A 23,673-nucleotide genomic window follows, 5' to 3' on the forward strand; every position below is an offset into this window, starting at 1 on the left:
TTTTACATTTACCATTATCAAAATTATATAAATATAGCTGAGTTCATAAAGAAAACAAGAGATAGGCTCTCATACATGGACTCTCTAATGTTCCTGCTTAGAAAAGTTCCCTACTATTATGATTTCAAAGCTACATCCTTCAGCAAAATTGGGATGTGAGCCGACAATCCTTTCCCTGTTCACATCTTCATGCTTTCCAGTCTCACAAGCTGTCAGCAGCAGAAATACAGCTCAGGCATGTCTACAGTGCCCAGTGTTGACAAACACAAGCTCATTTTGCCTGTACACTCGTTGGCTTTACACCAGCTGCATCAGTTGAGTAGCTTGTGCACAGCTTATCGGCTCAAGCACAGTGCTGTGGGAGCACAGCTACCCAGCTTCCCAGCCAGGCATGGCTGCAGTCCAAGCAGCTTGGAGCACAGGCAGAGAGTGTGGATCTGTCTAAAGCACTCTTACCATGGCAGATGGATGGAGTTACACACAAAGAAAACAGATTGCTTTGCTCCATTTATAGTATGCGCTCGTCATCCCAAAGACAAGATACACTGAGGTCATCATTAAAAAGAAGATGGTTGCCTACCACTGCCACACAATAAAATACAACAGCTCCTTCCTATGCATTAAAATCTCAGACTACTGAAAGACGCCACCATGTTGCAAATATTGGCCATAAATTTTTTTTACAGCTCACAGTTGTGTATTTCTGTTCTAGTAAATGCTATGTTTATCATTCTCTTTGTGAAGTTGAGCATTCACAGGTTCCTTTTTAAACCCTGTGTCTTGATTGGTATTTTCTAGATACTGCTCTAGATTACAGGAATCCAATCTTTTAAAACAATCAATGTATTTTTATTGACAAGCAGCATACTCCCAGGCTCTTCAAAGAGTCTCTTTACTAAAATTCAGACAACATCAGGGCTCAGTGGTATGCTCCAACAGATCACACTCTTGGCTGTCAAAGGACTGCTGTGGAGGTCACCTCTGTTGGAGGCTGGAGTCAAGTCTGATGCTGAACACTGCTGCTCAGCTCAGTGAAACATCCTATCCAGTCCCACCATATTACTTGTTCCCTCACTAAGCCTGCAGGGAAAATTGCAGCTTTCCTCAGTGCCCATGTCTGAAGAGTCTAGCCTGCTCAGCTGCTGAAAAAAGCAGAAGTGGGAGCAAGATTTTACTCCCACATCCCACAATTGTACTGATGATATGCTGTTTTGTCCCTCAGCTGTGCTGGCTTTATATACCACTGGAAGGTGCCCAGAAAGGATTCTAAATACAGCATAGACATTTTTCAGTTAAATACAGTGCTACAACTTACTAGCCTTGTTTTGATATTTTTGTTGCAATAACTTGCAATTATATACACAATTCTCTTAAACAGATTTTATTAGCAGTACATCCAATTTGACTTGATGCCTTTCTTGAAGTACATTCTCCCCTTTCCCTCACCTCCCCACTCCCACCTCCAAGCTCTGAATTACAATATTGTAATTTGCACTTTCTGGTATTTTGACTATGCTACCACTGTAATTTAGATGTCTGACATGTCAATGTCATTCCTGAACCGAGCAACACTGTGAATAACACTGTAGCTCAATATATTAACTATGCATAACACCTCCTTGACCCCAAATTTCAAAACACTTAAAAAAAAAAAAAAAGAAAAAAAAAGATTAGAAGTCCATGAGTGACTTACTTTTGCATTCAGAGGGCACACAGACAATGCACTCCTAAAAAGCTGTTCTTCTGATCTCCACTGACTGCTGCGGAGTGCACAGCGCATAACATTCACCAGCAAGACTCCAAGTACTGCCACAGCAAGGATTTTCTTAAGGAAAGAGAGCCAAGTTAAGAAACAAACCATGCAATTCAACAGCTTCATCATCAACAGCTTCACTGATTATTTTGATGGTACCTTTTTCTTGGCTTGCTTACTCAAGAGACTAAATCCATATGTAAAGAGAATACAGTATCCAATACTGGGGAGGTAGATGACTCTCTCTGCAACAACAAATCCTACTCGGAAGAAGAGATTACTTGCAGGAAGAAAAGGGATAATAAGAAATCCAAGTCCCAGTGTAAGGATTCTGCAAACAAGAAACAGATTCTCAGATTAACTACAAATCTTAACAAAAGTACCTTTTCCACTAAACATATAAACTTTATTTAGGCATTGTAGAAGGATGTGCATATTGGCATTCAAACACAGCCTTTGAGAGCCACTATGATCAAATTTCAGTGAGGCACTTTAAAAATCATTGCTATAATTTCCAGAAAAGCAATATTCATGCTCCCAGGCCAGCAAATAGCCCCATTACATATTAATTACATAACTCCTATTTAAAATACACAAGCAGGAAAAGTAATGGTAAAAGCTACCTGTCTATTTTTGGACCAAGTAAGGCAGTAAGGGGGGAAAAACACATAAGTCACTGTTAAAGAAACTTAGGTGCACATTCAACTAAAAGAGTGGTTTTTCTCCTAACAAAAACATCAATAGTAGAATCCATTGTGGTTAACCACTTGGAAGTTAGTAATCTACTCTCTTTCTACAGACAGAAGAGACACACACTTTTTGAGAGCAGTTTGTCTTCCTTTTTTAGGTACCAAGGTTAGCATCCTTAGCAGGTAGCTCTTTATGGACTATACAGAGCTCAGACAAAAGAGTCTATGTACCTCACTTTTACAGAGCTGATAGAAGGGAATAAGAACCTCAGGTCCATGTCAGGTATTTCTTACAAAGGCCAAGGGCATGGTAATTTTCTATTCTACTTTATTAAAAATTAAGCTCTACACTGTAAGGCAGATGCATCCTCCTGGTCTTTTCTCAACCCCACAAGTCCTGGGCCTTCACCATACTTTTTGTCTTCACTTTTTACCAAAAAACTATTTAGCAATAAAGGCTTAGTGAGTGCATTTTTGCTAGAAAGTATGACCACTTGCAGTAAGAGTTCCACCCCCTCTCCAAAGTGATTTATCTGTGCAAATAAGTCTGGGAACAGCAGAAAGGCAGGCAGGTGCACTGTTAACATTTGAAGGGATGAGAAGGAAGAAAAGAATAAGAAAAGATTGTGCACTCTGAATAATAGAATTACCTATATTGGTGATAAAAGGAAGACTGTGGAAAACGTGGGCCTTCTCTGGAAGCAAATGGGAAGCCTGGCTACCCAGGACATGGAGAAGGCTGAGGTATTCAATAAATTTTTGTCTCAGACTTCACTAGCAAGTGCTCCAACCACATTGCTCAAGTCACATAAGGCAAAGGCAGAGACTGGGAGAAGGAAGAACTGCCTGCTGTAGGAAAAGGTCAGGTTCAAGAACATCTAAGGAACCTGATGGTGCACAACTCCATGGGATCTGGTAAGATGCACTTGCAGGTCCTGAGGGAACTGATGGTTGAAGTTGCTGAGATAGAGATGAGCTCCTATCCATCATAGCAGAGAAGTCATGACAGTCTGCTGAAGTTCCCATTGACTAGAAAAGGGGAGACATAACCCTCATGTTTCAAATAGAAAAAAAGGCAGACTCAGGAAACAAGGTCAGTAGGTCACCTCTCTGCCTGGCAAGATCATGGAGCAGATCCTCCTGGAAAATAAGCTAAGGCACCTGGAAAATAAGGAGGTGATTGGTGAAAGCCAATCTGGCTTCAACTGAGGAAAAAAAAATGTGCCTGACAAATTTTATAGCCTTCTGTTATGGAGTTACAGCATTGCTGGATAAAGGAAGAGCAAGTGATATCATCTACCTGGAGTTGTGCAAAGCATTTGACACTGTCCAGCAGGACATCCTCATCTCTACACTAGAGACATGGATTTGACAGCTGGATCTCTTGGTGGCTAAAGAAGTGGCAGGATAAGGAAGTGGCTGGATGTTTGCACACAGAGAGTTGCAGTCAATGGCCTGGTGTCCAGAGTCCAGTGACAAGTGGTGCTCCTCAGGGGCTGGTATTGGCACTGGCACTGTTTAACATCTTTGTGGGTGACATGGATGGTGGGACTGAGTGCACCTCAGCAGGTTTGCCCATGACACCCAGCTGTGCAGTGTGGTCAACACACTGGAGGGAAGGGATGCCATCCAGGGGGACCTGGATAGGATAGGTGGGCTGATACAAACCTCATGAAATCCAAGTGCAAGGTCTGGTACTTGGGTCAGGGCAATCCCAAGAAAAGAGATGGGCTGGACAGAAAATGGCATGAGGGCAGCCCTGAGAAGGGCCTGGGGGTGTTCAGTGATGAGAAGCTAACATGACCCAGCAATGTGCACCTGCAGTGCAGAAAGCCAACCATCTCCTGACTATCAAAGCAGCAGGGCAAGGGAGGTGATCCTGCCCCTCTGCTCTGCTCTGGTGAGATCCCAGCTGGAGTGCTGGATCCAGCTCTGGGGCACCCAAGATAAAGAGGACATGGACCTGTTGGAGTGAGTCCAGAGGTGGCCATGAAGATGAGGAGAAGCTGGAGCACATCTCCTATGAAGACAGGCTGAGACAGCTGGAGTGGTGTATTCTGGAGAAGAGAAAGCCCCAGAGAGACCTTCTAGCAACCTTCCAGTACCTAAAGGGGGCAACAAGAGAGCTGGAGATGGGCTTTTCAAAAGGACATGTAGTGATAGTGCCCCATTCCTGGAAGTGTTCAAGGACAGGATAAATGGGGCTTTGAGAAACCTGATCTCATGAAAGGTGTCCCTGCCTGTGGCAGGGGGACTGGACCTGACCTTTAAGGTCTCTTCCAACACAACCCATTCTGTGATTGAGCAGTTGAAAAATTTTAAGGAACTGAAGAAATTAAATCTGCATAAAATCCACGGGAACAGATTTTGCAGAGTTAAACAGAAGCCCTTAGTGAGAAAGAACAGTTTACAATAAATGTTTTAGTTCCTCTGGGTAAAGTACAACTTGTTTTCTGAGAGCATACTATGGGTCAAGCATTTTACTTTTTAACTGTATGACCATGGCCATGTGCTTTCAAAGCACATCTCCTCTCTTCCACTATTAGGAGAAAATTAAAGGAAATGATGACTTGTAAGAAGTAAAGGCAACAACAAACAATTTCCTGCTGCGTTTTGAGCACATATTACTTTTTACCACCTACAGTGTTAAGGATCTCAAAATACCATTCCAGGAATAAAAATAAAGCAGCCATGCATGCCTCCTCCTCCAACTCTGTTTCCTACTAGTTGGTGTGCAGTGATGGACCCAAATTGGGATAAAACTGTAATGACAGTTATAAATATTTATTTGAACTGCATTTGCTAGACACTGGTTCCACTGAATTGTTAAAATTATCAGTAGTGGATTTAACAAAATAATACTGTACTCAAGTTGGCCAGGCATTTAAAATTCATCACTGTCTCTTACCTTCTCTTATGGCTGTCTTCTGAGCACAGAGCTTGGCATATCAGAGCAATTAGGCAGAACCAAAGTGCTGCTAGTGCAATTATCCTCCAGTCGCTGACGGATTTAATGAGGGGTATGCAGCCCATTGACCAATCAAAACACAGCCACCAGGGACACAACAGCAACCATGCATTCAGTGAATAGTAGTAATTATAGTTTATAGCCTGTCAGTCAAAGAGAAAACAAACATTTATTTGATACTAAACTTGGGGGGGGGAGGGTGGCAACTTTAGTCCTTCTCTCTTCCCTCAATTCCCTTGTAATACAATAAAGAGGCCATGACTACTATTAGACTGCAACTATTTACATATCCATTACTATTACAGCTGTGAAATTAATTTTTAATTTTCTTTTAAACATAGCTAGGTGGCTCTCTAGTTCAGAGCAGGGAAACACAATTCTCTGCTGTCAAACCAATAATCATATACAAAAAAGAAAAATCTAATACAACAGGAGAAAACATCAAAAGACATCACCCACTGTCTTCATCTTTCATTCTCCATCTCCAGAAAGATCCTTAATGCCACCAGAGGTATATAGCCAAGACATACTCCAATACACCAGACCTGAATTTGTGCTATTTTCTTTAGTTGTGAAAGAAGATGAAAAGTCAAGCACAGTATGTGGAAAAGGGATGAAAATCAGCAAAAGCTAATTTCTTGCATGCATGGGGAAAATGGTGAGTAAATGGGAAAGTACTTCAATGTGTAAAGTGCATGCTAAACTGAATGCAAAGAATGTACACGGTGTACTATTAAAAAACTTGCAGAGAATCATCACAGCAGCACAAGTGAAGGTGACTCATCACACATATCTTGAAACGTACAAACTGCCCACTTTATTGTTTCCTAGAAGCACAGAAAGCTCAATTTTATGACAAAGACAAATGTTCTGAGCTGGCCAGAAAAAAGCAACCTCATAACTTACTCTTACAAACAGACTGTCAGCAAATGAAGCTGGGTTGTCTACTTCAGTGAAAGCTGGTGGCCCTGTGCCCATGATCCTCCAGCGGATATAAAGGATGCTGGCCCCTCCACACATCAAAAGAGTGATCCTGAAAAGCAGCCCCTTCCTTAACAGCCCAGCATTCTGCAGAAGAGAAAGAAAGAAAAAAACCCACCTCATATAGAAACAGTATTTGCTCTCTTACCCAACACACTCACATCCTTTTCACTCCTATCTCAGAAAGAAAAAGCTATTCCTGTGCATTTTTGCTATTAGACTTGACATTTTCATTTCCTTCTCAATCAGTAAACAAAACTTGTTAGTTCAAGAAGACTCTCTTCTACAAATCCTCTGTAATTCTATAGCTGATGTAGTTTTACATGGCAATTTCTGACAGGGAACACAGCCTTTAGTACACAGCATATCAAATTAATTTATCTTTTCTTTCTAAAATGGAGGATGATTACTTTGGGGACTTTGTTTTAAATAGGTATTTCCAGCTGTCTTGCTTGTCATGGAAATTTTTTGTCCACTTAGGCATCTTTAGAGGTAAAATTACAGGTATATACCAAGAAAACTGCACAGTTAGGAACTGGGAGGAATTAGAAACTGAATTAAAATTTTCACACCCCAAAACATGATTAAAAAGCTAATGACAGAGAGGCACCAAATCACTTGCTTCAGGGGAAATTACCCAAGATCAGAAAAGTATAAAATTGTGTTTGATCTACATTAACTGGGTTGGCTTACATCATACATTTTATAATATACTTCAGAGTGTAAAGAAAGCAACTCACATAAAAAATAAAGAAGTGATAGTGTAGACAGTAAATCTGACAGACTTTTATATCTTTTTCTCTAGAATGTATAACACTTTCCTCCAAGCACACATCATTTTCATAAATTAAAAAAAAAACCAAACCCAAAAACAAACTAATGTAGAGTGTAAAGATTCTTCAAGCTTCACCAGTGGAGACTGGAAACAGAATCATCAGTAAGTATAACAACACACCAGTCAAAGCTTTAAGATGGCACAATAACTATTATTACCTTTTAGTGGAATATGCTCTTTAGCAAGGACCACCATAGTTGTTTAGGATATCAATATCAGCTATGTTTGAAGTTTAAAAAAAAATAAATAGTAGGCTTCCTAAACAAACACAGACATCAGTGCACTGGCTGAAGATACTTATTTTCTAAAAGAATGGAAAAGTTAAATTCAAAAACAATTTTCAGATTGCTTTTTAGTATTTGTAATTGACAACGAAGTCATAATAAAATATTTAGTCGAATATGTAAAGATAAAGCAGCCTGTAATTTTGATTTTACATGGGCTAGCCTTTGTGCTCAAATGATTGTTTCCAACCAGGACATCTCAGTAACCAAAGTTACTATAAGGAGGATTTAGGAATAGTTTTCCTATAAAAAGCTTTTGGAGAAAATTGTACTATGAATAAAACCCCACATATAGTGAAAATTTATAATTGCTTTATGACAGACTAACAACAAAATCTCTTATCCCAGGGCTTCATTTCATTTAACCCTACATGCAGTTTCTTAAAGGCCAAATTTCACCATTGCCACAAAATGCCACAGTAGGCAGAATGTGAAAGTGGAAGAAGTGTTATTGTATCCTATCTGATTTAGAATTAACTGAAATCTGGCATGAAACTGAAACCTGTCTCAATCAAGAAGAAGAAAAAAATGTCCTTACTTGCAGAGTTTTTTAGGATCTGCCTTTCAAGAAAGCAAAACAATCCTAGATACACTTCCTTGAAAACAGCAGAACAGATTTTTGCAGGTAACAGGAGCTAAAATTAATTACTTCTACTAAAAGAGTAAGAGGGAAAAGGCACATCTGATGTTTTCTTCACTGAGACAGAACCATTTAAAAGTTCTTCTTTTAAACAGAAGCATCACGCTCTGAGCTCTTCACACTTAAAGAATAATCCTCCATAAAGATTGACTCTGACACTGCCTAGAGTCATAGAATGGTTTGGGCTGGAAAGAATCTTCTGATAGATCAGTTTGCTCAAAGCCCTGTCAACTCTGCCCAGAACATTTCCAGGGATGGGGTTTCCACAACTTCTCTGGGTAACATATTCCAGTGCCTCACCACCCTATTGTGAAGAATTCATTACTGGTCAAACACTGGCACAGGCTTGCTAGAGAGGTGGTGTCCCTGGAGCCTTGTCTTCTCCATTCCAGGCCACTAGATTAGTCAGGCACCATCTGCCCTTGGTGAAGCTGTGCTGCTGTGTGCAGTCACCTCCCTGTCACTCATATGTTGGACATAACTTCCAGGAGGATCTGTTCCATGATCTTAGCAGGCACTGATGTGAGGCTGACTGGCCACTTATTCCTGAGGTTTTACTCATTACCTTTTATTTCCAGCCTTTAATTCTAAACTAGCTCTGCTTTAGATCCCTACAGCTCTAGATGCTTCCCTTGTCATATTCTAGTTGACATTAGTGTCCTTATACAGCAAAACTCCCCACCATTCCTATTTGCTTCCTGAAACACTCCTGTAGTCTTCACTTAGCCCTTCTTGGTCAAATCTATAATTTTATTTCTAGAGCACCTACTTCCCTTGATTTCCCCTGCAGCTCCTCATGTCACTCCTTGCAAAGGAATTTACAAGCCCCACGGGACTTGTGCCACTCAGAAATGTCAGTGAGACTTCTCTGCAGTGAGACCACCAACTGAAGCAAGTACAAGGAATATTCCTTTGCCCTGTTGAACGTTGGATGAGAACCTTAGCTATTCCACAGCAGTGGTGCTCTAGTAGGCTGTAGGTCTATTTGGCTGTTATCCATCATTGATCTGAGGCCGAGTGTTCCTGCTATTTGCTTGCCAGTGCAAATACTAGGTGCCAGACTCCACTTGAGACAATACCAGATAAAGTGGCACCAATGAAAGTCAGAAAAATCAATCCTTAGCATCTCTCAGTGCTTACATAACTTTTTCTTTTAAATGCCAAAGCTACCAGGACCCGTTAACATAATATGTTTTTAATGTACTTGGCTAACTTTGTCCTTGAGAATCTGATTAAATATCTCCCTCTCTTTATTCTGACCAAACCATTCCAAGTACCATTTCAGGTGTAGAGTTGCTGACCCTGGAGAATTTATTGCATCAAGCAGTCAATGGTTCCATACAACATTTTTAACATACTGTTGAGAAAACTGTGGAAGGGATTTCACTATGCAATGCAATTCTAACAATACCCTGCTACTACTCATGTTGCTGTAAAGATGTCATAGCACATTGCCCTACTAGGCTGACTAACAATACCTTTTTTGGTTGGTTGGTTGGGGGTTTTTTCCTAATTCTTAACAATGGCAAAACTGTCAGAAGCTTAATCTTTTAGGACATAACTGTCTGAATGGCCAGAATGAACAAAATCTGTAAGAATGAATAAAATGTCCAGGACTCACCTCCAATGATTTGTCCTTATACAGTAACTTTCTAATGAGCTCCAAAAGATTTATCTTGTTAATCACCAGTGCATCAAACACTGCATTCAAACCCTAAAGAACCAAGAGAAAAATAACAGCATAAAACAAAGCAGCTAACCACAAATATTTTCTTTAAAATACATCTTAAATTGCACTTTTGCCATCACTTACTGTACATCTTAATTCTGACTCCAAACAAATGGAGAGATACATTGGTAATAATGATGGCAGAATGGTAAATGGAGCTCAGGTGAGCAGAATAACATTCTACTGTAATGGGAATTCTCCTGCTACATGGAATAACTCTTCAGGGAATACCATGTACCAGCAAGCAAGATAACATATGCATGGTCACAACAGAATTCTGCTTTCCATCTTCTTCCCCAAATGTTCTGCAGTATAAATGCTGCAGTCAAAAGTTAAGGCTTCTATCAGTAAGGTGGAGTTTCTTTAAGCCTTCTACTTATTTTTTGTTGTATGGTATCTTTGGACTTCCAGGTTTCAGAAATACTGTTTTTAAAGGGTATAGACAAAGGCTCAGAAAGATTCAACAGAAGTATCAAGCTTGCTTTTCCTGCAATTACAGCAATAAACATAGTGCAAGTTGCTGGGAAAAAAAAAACAAAACAAAAAAAGAAGAGTTCTACATGACATCAGCCACACATATAAAACTAGAACATACTCAGTGCCTTGCAGGACTACACTTGCACATAACTACCTCCAAGCAGGCAAACAAAATGTATAAATGTGTTCAGGGGTAGTTCTATTTAGGCTATTGGCAAAATCAAACCATAGCATCTCTGCTTCAAAGTTCCAGCATATCACCATGATAATTCTCGAGTACTTACCCTATATTCTAATAATTTCAGAAATTATTATTATTACCATTTAAATTATTATCACTGTTCTGAAGATTAAATAGAAAAAAACCAGAAAAACTAGTTCCAGGTGAAGCAAAGAGCAGGTACACTGGGAGGTAACACTAACAGCCAAAGGGAAGGGACAGAAGATAGGTTGGAGTGAGGATTGGTTCCATGTAGAAAAGCCACTTGCCAGTTAAAAGGCTTTTGGCTCACTCACATGGAGATAGGAAGGCAAGAATTGTACTGAAAATCCCATTCAGCCTCCAAATAATCTTTTAAATGGGTGATTTAGCCCTTTATCCCTCTGACCTGTGCCCCTTAGCACAACAATAAATATAATCATCCTAGCAGTGCAACAGCAAATAAAATCCCAAATCCAATAATAGTTCTGCATCTGCTATCTCAAATAGTTACTTCATACTGCTAAAAGTAAATAACTACACCATGTCTTAAGACAATTCCTTATGTTTTCCTTACAGACATTTTGAAAAAGACATCACTCTATAAACATCTATCAAAAAAAGTCCCAAATCAATAAGTTTTCTGTAATTTCTTTTCCCTTTTCTTCTAGCAACAACAAGAGGGTCCTTGCTACAATGAATTTTCTGATTCTGTTGCTTACTTGTTATAGCTAAAGCTATAAATTTGATTTATTAATAAAAATATATGGCTATATAAAAGGTAAAAATCACAGATACAGCATTTCAGGTGGCCAGCTTGGTCACCCGAAACAGCATTATCTTCACTGAAGTTATAAAAAGCCAGACCACAATAAGCATGAACAATTAACTAATCTGTTTCCACTGACAGATCATTAAATAAGGGACAAAAGGAAGAGATGCAGTAGTAGAAGAGCATAGACAATGGCTCTAATTACAACTGTTTACAGAAGCCAGGGAATGGTGCTTTTAAAAATGCTCTCCCTCCAGTTATATCTTTGTTCATGAGCCTTCAATGAGAAGTCTGTAGTTCTGCTATCTCAAGGATTACATTCAAAAACAAGGGCAACAAAAGTGAAACTAACACTGTAAAACCTTTAAACTTTGCATAGATATAGGCAACCTGCTTACAAAATTTAAAGTGGAAAAACTCCAACAGATTGGCAAAGATACAATTAAAACAGATCTACTAAAATACTGCTTTTGGTCAACATTAACTAGTTTTCTGAACAGAATAAAAAGGTGTGGATGTCATCAGTTGTGGAGAAGATTAATTTCTGTAGACTTTACAACTACACCTGACAGATGTTGAGGTCAAAATTCAGTTAATAAGAGAATTCTTACCAGTATTGTAATTCCTTGTTCTTTGCACAGCATGGCTATTGCACCTAGGACAACACTCACCAGCACCCAGAACACAGAAAACGTATGTCCTTCCTTATCTGTCAAAATAAAGAATGCCATATCTTTAGCATTTTATACATTTAAAGGTAAATTAAAGTAAGAACTAAAAAAAAAAAAAAAAAAAAACCAAACAAAAAACAGCATTTAGTATCCCAGTCTTTTTTACCAGTCAAGATCTGGACACACAGGCTTAAAAAGCATAGGGTACCTCCTGCAATATGCTGGCATTTGTCGCTTTATTGCAGTCATTTTCTCTTCTTGGAGACATTAGAAATCTCCCTATTTGCTCCATGTTTTAGCCAGATTAATTAGAATGGCAGAAGCTTCACATAATTTCCACAATTTGTCATCTGCAAAGGTTAATTCCCAATATTTAGAGACATTTATCATCCTTAGCTAGAGCTCTGTCATTACTGGCCACTCTCTTCCAAGCTACCACAAGAAATTCTTTATAACAGTTACTCATGAAGTGTCACACACACAAACTGTTTTAAGTGCTGTCTAGTCTACAAAGGCACAATGAGCTGCTGCTCCAGGCTGCTGCATTTAGCAAGTACCTCTTGTCATTTTATTATCCCTGCAATAGAATGCCATGGAGCTCAAAAATGTCAGCAGCTGAGCAGAAGCAGTCAGTCCTTGCACTCAGGAAGAAGTTTTACAGCAGGGTGAGGAACTCTGGGGTTGAGAGATCAAGAGCAACTACAGCTTCTTCTCAGAGAAAAAGTCTTTAAAGACTGTATCATGTAGCTGATTTTGGATACTACAAGCAGGCATATCTGAGATGAATATAAGAAAAACCCTACTTCAGCCAAGGTACCATCACACACAGAATACACAGGTACTTCACATAAAAACATATCTGTCACAACCTCTAGTCCAGAGGTGCAAGCAACAGAGGGAAGCACTCTGCTCATTCAGAAGCAGTTTCTTGATTCAAGTAACAGGGGCTCTACAGGCATCACAAGAATCAATCTTTGACTTGGCATGTGAAAAAACAAAGCTGAACTCTGCATTCATTGACTGAATCCTTTTCCTACTTTCCTTGATCTCTAGAGTAGTTCTTCTCTACTGCTAAGGCAGGTTTGACCCTCAGTGCTTAAAGGGAATTGCAGTAATGGCCTATGGGAAGGATAAATGGCAAGATTAAGATATTTCACCATAAGCAGGCATCTACACCTAAGCTAGTACATTAGGCTTCCTTTATAACTGGTCATGGGAAGAGGACACCTTTAGGGATTAAGTTACCTAATTAAATGCAGCTGAGCACCCCTCAGAGCAGTAACTCTGCACTGATGATACAGGGACACCAGTACACTACCTCAAATGTGCTGGGGTCAGATAAAAATCATAACCATAAGTGTGAAAAGGATCTGCTGACATTGGCCTCCTCTCATTTTGAACCAGGCTACTTCTTTTGTAGCAGACAGCTCCAAACTTTTAATACAAATATGTCAAAGAACAGGTTTTGAGGTTACCTCTAACACTCCTTTCTTACCTAAGACTTCTAAAGCTTCAACAGAGTCAATACTAAGATGTTTGGGATTCATCATTGCAATACATAGAGGGCATTTGATCCTTCTCCCTCCACTCCAAATTATGTCTCCAGAGGTGAGGTAAGATTTAACATTAGACATGAAAATGTTATAAAGATAAAAGAAAGCCTTCTTTTAGGAAGGAAGTAATACACATCTGAATAATGGCAAAACAAAACATGAAAATACAGAATACATAATGACTAAAGAGACACTGGAAGTAGAAAAATTAAAATGCAAGGGGAAACTTCAGCCCACATCAATTATACAGAAGAAGAGCTGAGGGTTGTAACTCATGGAGGAAAGAGCTTTAATAGTCATTCTAAGACTATTGCTGAGACAGAATGTATTCTGTCCATCCTTCAAGAAGCTCTTCAATTTTCAGACTTTGCAGTACAACAGACTGTTCAGCCAGTTCTTGAAAACCACTTCGGGGTTTTTTTGTTTTTTGTTGTGTTTTTTTGTTGTTGTTTTTTGGTTTTTTTTTTATGTAGAAATCAATGAGCACAGAGAATGCAAGCATAGAAGTCAAAGTAATTGACTGTGTTCACAAAATGACCATCAATCATCCTTAGTAAGTGTAAAAAGGAAAATAGTGCAGACAGCCAATGGACTTTACTGTAATTATGGAAGTAGACTTTCTTTCACTGAGAGGTTTCTTCTCAGAATCAAATTCTAGTGGAAAGGAGTGAGGACAACTAAGCACTTCTCAGAGATGCTGTATTCAGTACATAAATACAAATTATCTTAACACAGAAGATAGTGGGAAGTATATATAGTAAGAGACCAGCTGGCAATTCAGAAATGCTTTGATGATTCAAAATATAAGAGTAATTGTTAAAAAGGGAACTAGGTCAAATCATCAAGGACAAGTGTAATAGCAGCACATTCATATAGAAAAACTAACACAGAAAGGTCATATCACACAATAAGAAAGGGTAATGTATGTAAAGAACAAAACCCCACAATTCCATAGATATATTAGTAAGAAGAGTGTGAGGAAGGAGTTATTCCAATATTCATTGAGAAATAAAATGGACAATGCCAAGAAAAAAGAAGTATTCTGTTCCTTTTTCCTTCATTTTTCCCAAGAAGGTCAGTTGTAATCAGATGGCACATACAGCATCAGCAGAAAGGGAGGAAGAACAAAAGCAAAAATAGGGAACTACAAGACACAGAATTCACAGAGAAGTTAATCTGTTTTAAATTACAATTGGTTACACTCACTTCAACAGGTCCCATACAACCCAGAGTAACCTCAACTGCTACCTCTGAGAAATCATGAAAAATATATGAGAATGCAGGAATTTGAAATAAAAAAACCCAATGCCTACATGTCTACTTTTGAAAAGGAGCAAAAAATATGAATGGATACAAAGCTAAGCTGACTGGTCAAAATTACAAAAAAAATCACTACACTTGGACAAAATATTTTCTAGATGACACTCTAAAGTATAAAAGAATGTGATTAATTGTTTGCCAAATACTTTAGTCATTTATATGAATCTAAGTATAACTTCTGACTTGGACAGAAAAAAAAAAAAACGAAGTCTTCCTGATAAAAGGAAATCTGTGAACAGCCTATAGCTTGACGTTGCAAAGGTGTGAGAATACCACTGGAAGCAGTGTGAAATATGCCACAAAAAAACATGGGCTGCATGAAGCTGTTACAGAGTGGGTACAAATAACAGCTGGAAAACTACAGTAAAATACTAGCTAGTTGTGAAAAAACAGTAAAGATAACATTCTGGATTCTTCTTTTGTCCTTACTCTATTTGGATGATGGAATAAGAAATATGCTTATTAAGACCAGGCTGCAATGGCCAGGAAGCATACAAAGGAGTAGTAGGAATTCCATTGAAAAACTGAAAAAAAAATCCATAGAATCATATAATAGCTTGGTTTGCAAGGGACCTTATGGGTCATCTGATTCCCAACCCCCTTCCACTAGACCAGGTTGCTCAGAGCCCCATCCAACCTGGCCTGGAGAAATCGTCTAGCCAAATAAAACAAAACTGAAGCCATTCAATGGGCACACACTCAAAACTGTGAATAAAAAAAGTTTGTCCTGTGAACATCCCAAGTCTCAGATGCAAGAAATGTCTCAGCTTGCCCAGAAAAGTCAATTTTATGCATGGACTCACAAAGACGATAACAACACACAGCAGAAGAGAAATAATGAAGGTCCTAACTGAGTCTCCCATGAGATCCTCACAGAGAAGCTGTTGCTGAACAGGCTGGATTTCAGACAGTGAGGTGGACTGAAAACTATCTGAATGGCTTGTCCAGAGGGTGGTGATCAGTGGTGCAAAGTCTAAGTGAAGTGTACTCAGGGGTCAACACTGGCTCCAGTCCTATTCAACATCTTCGTTAATGGCTTAGATGGGGCAGAGGGCACCCTCAGCACATTTGTTGAGGGCACCAAGTGGGAGGAGTGGCTGACACACCAGAGGGTTGTGCTGCTATACAGAAGGACTTTGTCAGGCTGGAGAAATGGCCTGGCAGGAACCTCATAATGAGGGGAACTGCAAAATCCTTCAGTAAAGCCTCCTGGACAATTTGCTCTAGGTGATCATGTATGGGCAAGTCAGCTCAGGTGACCTCAAAGCCTCTCCAACTTCAACAACTCTGTGATGCTGTAAACAAGATCTCCTCCTGAAAAGCACAATCTCTGTTCCTTTGTTTTCTTTTGCAAGCTCAAAAAATCAACAATTATACAGAGAATTGTAATATTATCTAAATTCATCAGTGATCACATTTCAAAGAGAAAGAATTTCAATTAAGAAACATTTTATTTCATGCTTGTTCATGGGTCAATATACACAACACCCCTCCATTTCCACCACCCCCTGCCTCAACTGCAGAAAGCTCAGTAAACTAGGCTGGCAAAATAGATACAAAAGACCATCATTCAGCAATGCTTTCAATTTTTTTTTTTTTTTTTCAATCAACGATTTGAAAATGTAAAGCCCTGCATAAGTGCTTATTATGATATACACATGCCAACAGAAGTAATCAGTCTAACAAAGCATATTCCCTGAATATGGTGCTGCTTCCCACCAGAAAAATCTTGTGTCAGAAAATGAAACCAATCTTTCACTGGCACCTGTGCCTGGTTGAAACTGGTATGCCATATTGTGAGTGGGCATTTTGCCACTCTAACAGATGGACAAAACTGTAAGCATGCCAAAGAAACAGAGAACTTGCTTATTTTTTTAAAAGCCGGAAAAATACAGTGTTTCTACACAAACCCAAAAAGCGTTGCTCAGATGGTCCCTCCTTAGGAGTACATGAAGTCTGAAAGTTGAGGGGATTCTATAAAATACCTATGTAAACCATAAACAAGCCATGAAAGCTCCTCCATTTGGACTGCTAGACTTGAGTATAAGCATTTCTAGGGCAAGGATGCATACACAAAGTGTTTTGTAGTGTAGAATTGACTGATCCTAAATTTACAAGCAACACATTGACAGTGCACTTAAACACTAATCCTATTTCAAGAGACCTTATTTTCTGGTGTCCTAAATCCTCAGGTCAATGAAAACAAACTCCTTAGAAGTGAAGGATTTGAAGGCAATGCTACATTTAAACTACCAAGCTTAGTTTTATTGTAAAGCCAAACTAACAATATCCAAAGCAATTACTACCAATTCAGACATATAGGCATTCAGCATTTCCTTCTTCAAACCCAGCTGAGCAACTTAAGAGGCAGCCAGGTGACAGCTTGGAGCAGTTTAAGGAGTCACCATCTTCAGGTGAAATGCAGCCACTGATTCTGTGAAAGCAACTACTCCTCTGAAGGTTGAAGCAAAGAAAGTTATGCTGAGCTCCTGCAGGATGTTTAAAATTTTAACTGAAATAGATCACAAACATTCATATACTCCATTAATGTGACTTGTCTGTGGGGATGGTGTCCAACTAAATTTCTACAAATATTCTTCTAACCAAGCTCTAAGATTTCCCTGCTCATGAATTGCTTAGCAAAGGGGGAAGAATTAGTTAGTCTTAAAAGATCACATAAGAATCCACTTTTAGAATTTTAAATTAAGCCCAAGATCTCCTTGTATGTCTCCAAATGTAGATACTACTGCAGCTCAGCTCAGTGTGTCACTTAATAATGATATTACAGCAGGAAATGCCATCCCTAAACACATCCAGCCATCTCAAACTCAAACCTAGGGGCCACACTGAAGGGAGCCTCTATCCCCTGAATTACAACATCTTGCAGGAGTGAAAGTTAGCATGAATTCTAGCAGAAAAAAAGGTCATTGTGTTTCTTCAGCCAACTAAAATTGTTAGGCTTTTCACTTATAGCTATTTCCTCACAATGTGTTTAAATATGAATGGTAGGGCACACAGTTGAAAAATCAGGGACCACATACTTAACAACAGTAAATACCTCTAGACCTACTGCACAATAGCTACCAAATTCTCCATATCTTAACAATGATCTCTTTCACACAGATGTTTCCAATCTGCAGGAAAACTTCCCTACTATAAACCTCAAATTTTCACAAAACTCCTTGCTACTTTGCATGCTTTATTAAATTAGCAATGAACTAGTAGATGATTAATTGACATCTACACAGAATAAAACAAAACAAAACCACACAACCAGAACACAGTAATTTTTAGATGCCATAGCATATGAGCAAAGAGTTGGTCCCATATTTAATATCTACACCAATATTTTTCACATGGACCAAGTCATGAACTCCTCATTTTACATTACTCAGAGATTGCCAGTGCAGATGGCAAACACAGGCAACTGGATCACTGTCAAAACTGAAGACAAAGGAAGGCAAAAATGAACACTGCAGCAGTTTTAAATTGCCTTATGAATTCCCAGAGAAGCTGCATTAAAATTCAACAAAGTTAATAACCCACAATTCCCTTCAGAACATACCTAAACAGTTGTCAGCTCTTGCTGTCTCCAAAGCCTATGCAGTGGATTTGTCCCCACAGTTGTGTTTAAAACAGCAGGACAGAATGAGAACAACAGATTAGTTCCTTGCAATTATAAATGTTATCCTTTCAAAGATGCTAACTTCAAAAATGGTATACTGGGAAAAAGTAACAGAATTGTAGAACTTCAGTAAGACATAATTATAGCCCACATAATTAAATGACTGTACTTCAAAAAAAAAAAAAATTTGCTTCAGATTCTGGCTAAAAGGAATTGTCTACCCAAAAATCCACCGAAACCACAAATAAATCAGGCAAATAAGCTGCAGTATATCTTGAGCTTTACAAAAACCACTATATCCCTTTGGAAGTTTTCCAGCCTGACACTGATATTTTTCTGATTTCCTGACTGCTCTCAATATTATGTATACTTTCCCCATAGTACTTCCAAATCCTCCTCAGACATTTTATGAGTTCCTACTCCCATGCAAAAATATTATAAATCTTTATGTTCATTTTCTCAAGTGAAAATAAGCACTAACCAGTCTCTCACATATTTTTGACCTCTTTTCTTTAAAGAACGACAATTCATTAACTGTGTCTAACCTATTGAGAAATAAACAGATTTTTTTAATTCAGTCATATACAAATTTCACATTGCCTTGCTGCAAGAATAGTCAAAGTCAGGTTCTTTATTAAAAAGTTAGATCATCTGTCTGATAACAGCATTGGGATGCTGCTGGTAGCCAAACAATATATGTTACTGACCCAGCCATATCAGTAGCATCACATCAGGCTTTACAATGTTTGTTTCACTTTGATGCTCACTTAAAGTTCATGAAATAAAATCAAATTGGCATCAAATGTGTTCTGGTAACCATACTCAAAAAATAATACAAATGCAGTCCATAAATCTTGATGGTCTTAAGAACTGTACCCTCTTTTAAGTGCTCCAAAAGAGTCACACTACAAAGCATCTATTAGTAACAATTAAACAAACAAACAAACAAAAAAAAAATCAACCTTTGATAATTCTTCTCCTACTCTTTGTAAAAATTTGGTGAGCTAAGCTCTATATAAATGTTAGAGACAAATCCAGGAACAAAGACACATGCAGTTGACCTACAGTTTAGGGCCATGCCTTTAATATACAAGAAGTCCAGCAGGATAAAAGGAAAAAGGATATTAGAACAAACTGGTACAATCCACTTTTGTGCAGGATCACCACAAAGCATCTCTATTTGATTAGGAACATAAACCTGATACAGAGGGGTTTTGGTTGTTTTCTCCCTCTCTTTCTCACAAAGAAAGACCATTTGACAAAGATAAATTATCTTCTTGGCCTGACCTAGAAAATTATGTAATAACAGCTCTTGCTCTAGAACTAGCAATGTGGCATGGGCACTATCACAGACATTCTGGATCTTGAGGATTTGGCATCAGAAGAACATTCTAAGAGAAGAAAAAGTACTTTTTCTTTGATGCTTAGGAGACATTGACTAAGTCTACTTTTTAAATTTACATGTGCATATTTTTGAAACGCATGTTCTTTTATTCACAGTGAGACCAGCTTACATTTGGGACTGACTCCCTCAATCTATTCAGAATCAAACTCAGCTGAAGTCAGATAAAAGTTCTTTACTCCTTATTTAACCTATTATTTGAGAGTACCTAGAAGTTCTGTTCACAAAAGAAGGAAATACATACCAAGGGTAAAACTTTTTATTTACTTTGCAAACCCACTGAAGAATCATATTCTACCACAGTCACTTCCCCATATTTGGTTACCTTTTCCTAAAACCTTTTACACAAATAACCACAGGAACAGCTCAGTTTGGAAGGGGTCTCCAGAGATCACTGGGTCCAATCCTTGCAGGAAAGGGAACCTACATGAGATCACCAGAATCCTGTCCAAATGCATCTTGAAAACCTCCAGTCATGGGGACTTTCCTATACAAGCACTCATGTTCAAACAGCTGCAGGTTGGACCAACCTCCCCTCCACAAAGGAAAAAAAAATTATAAAACTGCTTATGGTCTTTGGTGGGGTTCAGATAGAGGACAGATGGATACAATGGTGAACAGGACTGCTGTTTTGGAAGGGCTGGAGGAGTGGGCCTCATGAAAATCAAACACAACACTGTGCAACAATTAAGGCCTGGGCAGCAACTCTGCAGAAAAGGTCTGGAGTGCCTGGCTGATGAGCTCCTGGCTGATGAGTCAGTAGTGAGCCTTTGCAGCAATCAAGGTGAAAGACTCAAGTATGTCACTTGGATACAAATTCTTGTGTACAGACAAAGTCTAAACTTCTTCAAGAAGTTACTGAGGGAAAGGCAGGCAGTGAAGGTGACAGTAAACATTGACCTGAAAGACAATGCTGGAAGACTGTAATTTTCCTTGGCAAAATTGCTTAAAAGACACATCTGCTCTCCTATTATGATGTAATGCTGAATAAAAATCAGTAAGGGCTGTTTAGTATCTTTGAACATTTTCCTTCTTCTGTATCAATAAAACAAATTTCAGTCCAAGAATATTATTACATTGACACTGATTTCTAAAAGCTATTAAACTAGCCTTCACAAGTTGAAGAGCATCCTTAACCAGAATGCACATCCTTAATCATACCCAAGACATCCTCTATAAGAAAAAAATAAGAGGGTCCTATATCATTGTCTCCAGTGGTCATCCTAAGAATTTGGCTCTTGAGTTCTAGAGCAAACTAGAAAAGCAAAGAGTATTACCCCTGCCATATAAGCCCACCTGTCTTCCCAAGACATTGGAAAACAGATAAGGTAATAATTTGATTTATCTATCTTACTCTATCCACTAATAGAAGAAACATCATAACACAATCATATCCAATAAAATAGGTGAGAAAATAGTAAACAAACAAGCAAGAACCCAAAGCAAATTTTCATCAAGAAATCATTAGCTCAGTTGAAAGAAATTAAACCTACTCAAATGGAAGAAAAATATATCCAAAGTAAATAGGAATCATCCTAAGTAAGATTTGAAATAGCAAGGTAAATCTATTATATCAGCAATAGAAATATGCACAATAGTTTCAAACAATCTAAACAGGACCAGCAGGAGCTGCTCACAGCATCTCACAGCTCACTGTGGATTAACTCACTCCCATAGCCCACACTGAGGCTCACTGATGCCTTAACCATGCCAGATCCCCAAGTCAGCTCAGGTGCCTCTGAAACACCCTGCCAGCTCTGGTTAATCATTACAGGCCATGCCTATTGAATGAGAGACAAGCTCTTCACAACTCAGCTCCTTGTGGGCTCACCAAATGAGTCCCTTATTTCATGGGGTAGATACATTCAGATACCAGACTGCATGTCCTGCACAGCTTTTCACAGTCATGAACTCGTGCCTTTTTGTGTGCTTGTTTAACAGAGCCCCCAAAATAATTTCTCCACAACTGCATTTGAACTGCCAACCTGCATTCAGATCAAATACCAGAGATCTGAAAGCTCACTTGAAAAAACATCTACCAAGGAATTGTTCATGTTAAACACAGCTGTCTTACAAAAACTCTGTGAGTGACACTATATTCAGCATTATATGAATTATATATATTATATTATATGCCAGCACTTGCATATTGCAGGAATTTAGAAGGCTTAGTCATAGGAATAATTCTTTGCAATTGAAACACAAGTAACATTCTGAAAAGTTGACTCCCGTTTAAGACATCCCAACATAATGGCATAAAGAGTAGTAAAATATTTAAGTATGTATATTTGTAGGCTTGATTTTTTTCTAAAATACTTACCAAAATTAAACTTCATTAAACTTCTACACAATAGCAAATTTAGCAAATAAGCCTATCAATGAAGTGGACTTTTCTTAAATTCAGTGTTTTACAAGAATCAGGGACAGCAACCTTTTCAGAATTTCTAACAATAAATATTTGCTAAAGCAGGTTTTTTTAAAAAAATATATTTTACAAGGGTAAACAAATCAATCTGACATTTAAAATTTTACTATACTTCACTGAAATGTACAAATGCTGAACATATACACAATAGGAAATTAAAGGGGCAAACAGAATGCTTACTTTCTCTAAATGCTTTACAGTAGCCAAGGAATGACAACAAGAAGAACAGGGCACACAGTAGGTCTGCTCTGCCAACAATCCCAGCAACCTTAAAAAAAACAATAGTTTCAAATTATCAGATTTTTATTCTTAGAAAACCTGAAGTAAAGGAACATACACAAAGTGAAATATATAATAGAATATAACTGTATCACATTTTTAAACTTGGTTTACCAGATTAGTTATATCCAGTTTTTAACATGCATCCTATTTTTTACTGGGTATTGATTAGTATCAACTACATAAAGAGTTTGGCTTTTCTTCATGAAAATTTTAGTTTATGGAATTTTTTTTAAGAAATGAAGGAGAACTTCACTGAGTAAAATTTAGACTCTACACAATTCCTTATGTTTTCTGGATCAAATTGCATTTCAGCAAAACACTTAGAAAACATGGAAATATAAACCAGTTTGGGTTGGAAGAGACTTTAAATACCATTACCTTCCAACCCCCCTGGTCTTTCACTAGACCAGGCTTCTCAGAGCTCCATCCAACTTGGCCATGAACAGTTCCAGGGATGGGGCATCTACAACTTTTCTGGGCAGCCTGTGCCAGTGCCTCACCACCCTCACAGTAAAGGATTTCCTCCTAATATCTAATCTAAATCTACTCTCTTTCCATTTGAAGCCATTACATGGCTTGGAAGCCAAACATCCTGAGCCACAATTAAACTGGCAGCTCTGCTGAAACACAAATCAAAACTGTTCACTTTCAGAAGACAAGCCAGCCTTCAAATTGCAATCTGAACACTCAGAATGGACAAATAGCTTCCAGCTTGCAGATTCAGGGAGGGAAAAAAAATAATAAAAAAAAAAAGAATCCCCCTCTGGCACTCTTTTGTGTTGAATTAACTGACTGCATTAGAGCTACCTCCAGCTGCATCTTGAAACAGAAGTTGTACTAATGCAAAAGAAAATGAGCACATCCTGGGACCTCTCTACTTGTGATCTGTGCCAACCTACTTAAATCAAGTGCAGTCTCAGGGCTATCTGTAAGCTTTGGTTCAAGCCCCTAAACTGTATTTACAATAACTTGCTGAAACAGAGCAAGACACTTTTGGATCTTCAGTTCTCAATTACACAGTGTCAGGATAACAACACCCGTTTTTTGTGAAAATCATGACAGCTGGTA

The 23,673-nt window shown here is 38.5% G+C and overlaps 1 protein-coding gene across 2 annotated transcripts in view; it reads right to left on the reverse strand.

The window, feature by feature from the left end:
* TMTC4 (transmembrane O-mannosyltransferase targeting cadherins 4) overlaps positions 1–23,673 on the reverse strand; it is a 52,950-nt gene that overhangs the window by 17,143 nt on the left and 12,134 nt on the right. For both annotated transcript variants that reach the window (XM_056497354.1, XM_056497346.1), the window contains 7 exons: positions 22,504–22,591; positions 11,939–12,036; positions 9,772–9,864; positions 6,317–6,478; positions 5,351–5,553; positions 1,913–2,084; positions 1,694–1,825 (listed from right to left, as the gene is read on the reverse strand). In XM_056497354.1, coding sequence (XP_056353329.1) covers positions 1,694–1,825; positions 1,913–2,084; positions 5,351–5,553; positions 6,317–6,478; positions 9,772–9,864; positions 11,939–12,036; positions 22,504–22,591 — 948 coding nt within the window. The remainder of the gene's footprint in view (positions 1–1,693; positions 1,826–1,912; positions 2,085–5,350; positions 5,554–6,316; positions 6,479–9,771; positions 9,865–11,938; positions 12,037–22,503; positions 22,592–23,673) is intronic.

Source organism: Oenanthe melanoleuca, chromosome 1 (genome assembly GCF_029582105.1).
Source record: "Oenanthe melanoleuca isolate GR-GAL-2019-014 chromosome 1, OMel1.0, whole genome shotgun sequence".
Taxonomy (NCBI): domain Eukaryota; kingdom Metazoa; phylum Chordata; class Aves; order Passeriformes; family Muscicapidae; genus Oenanthe; species Oenanthe melanoleuca.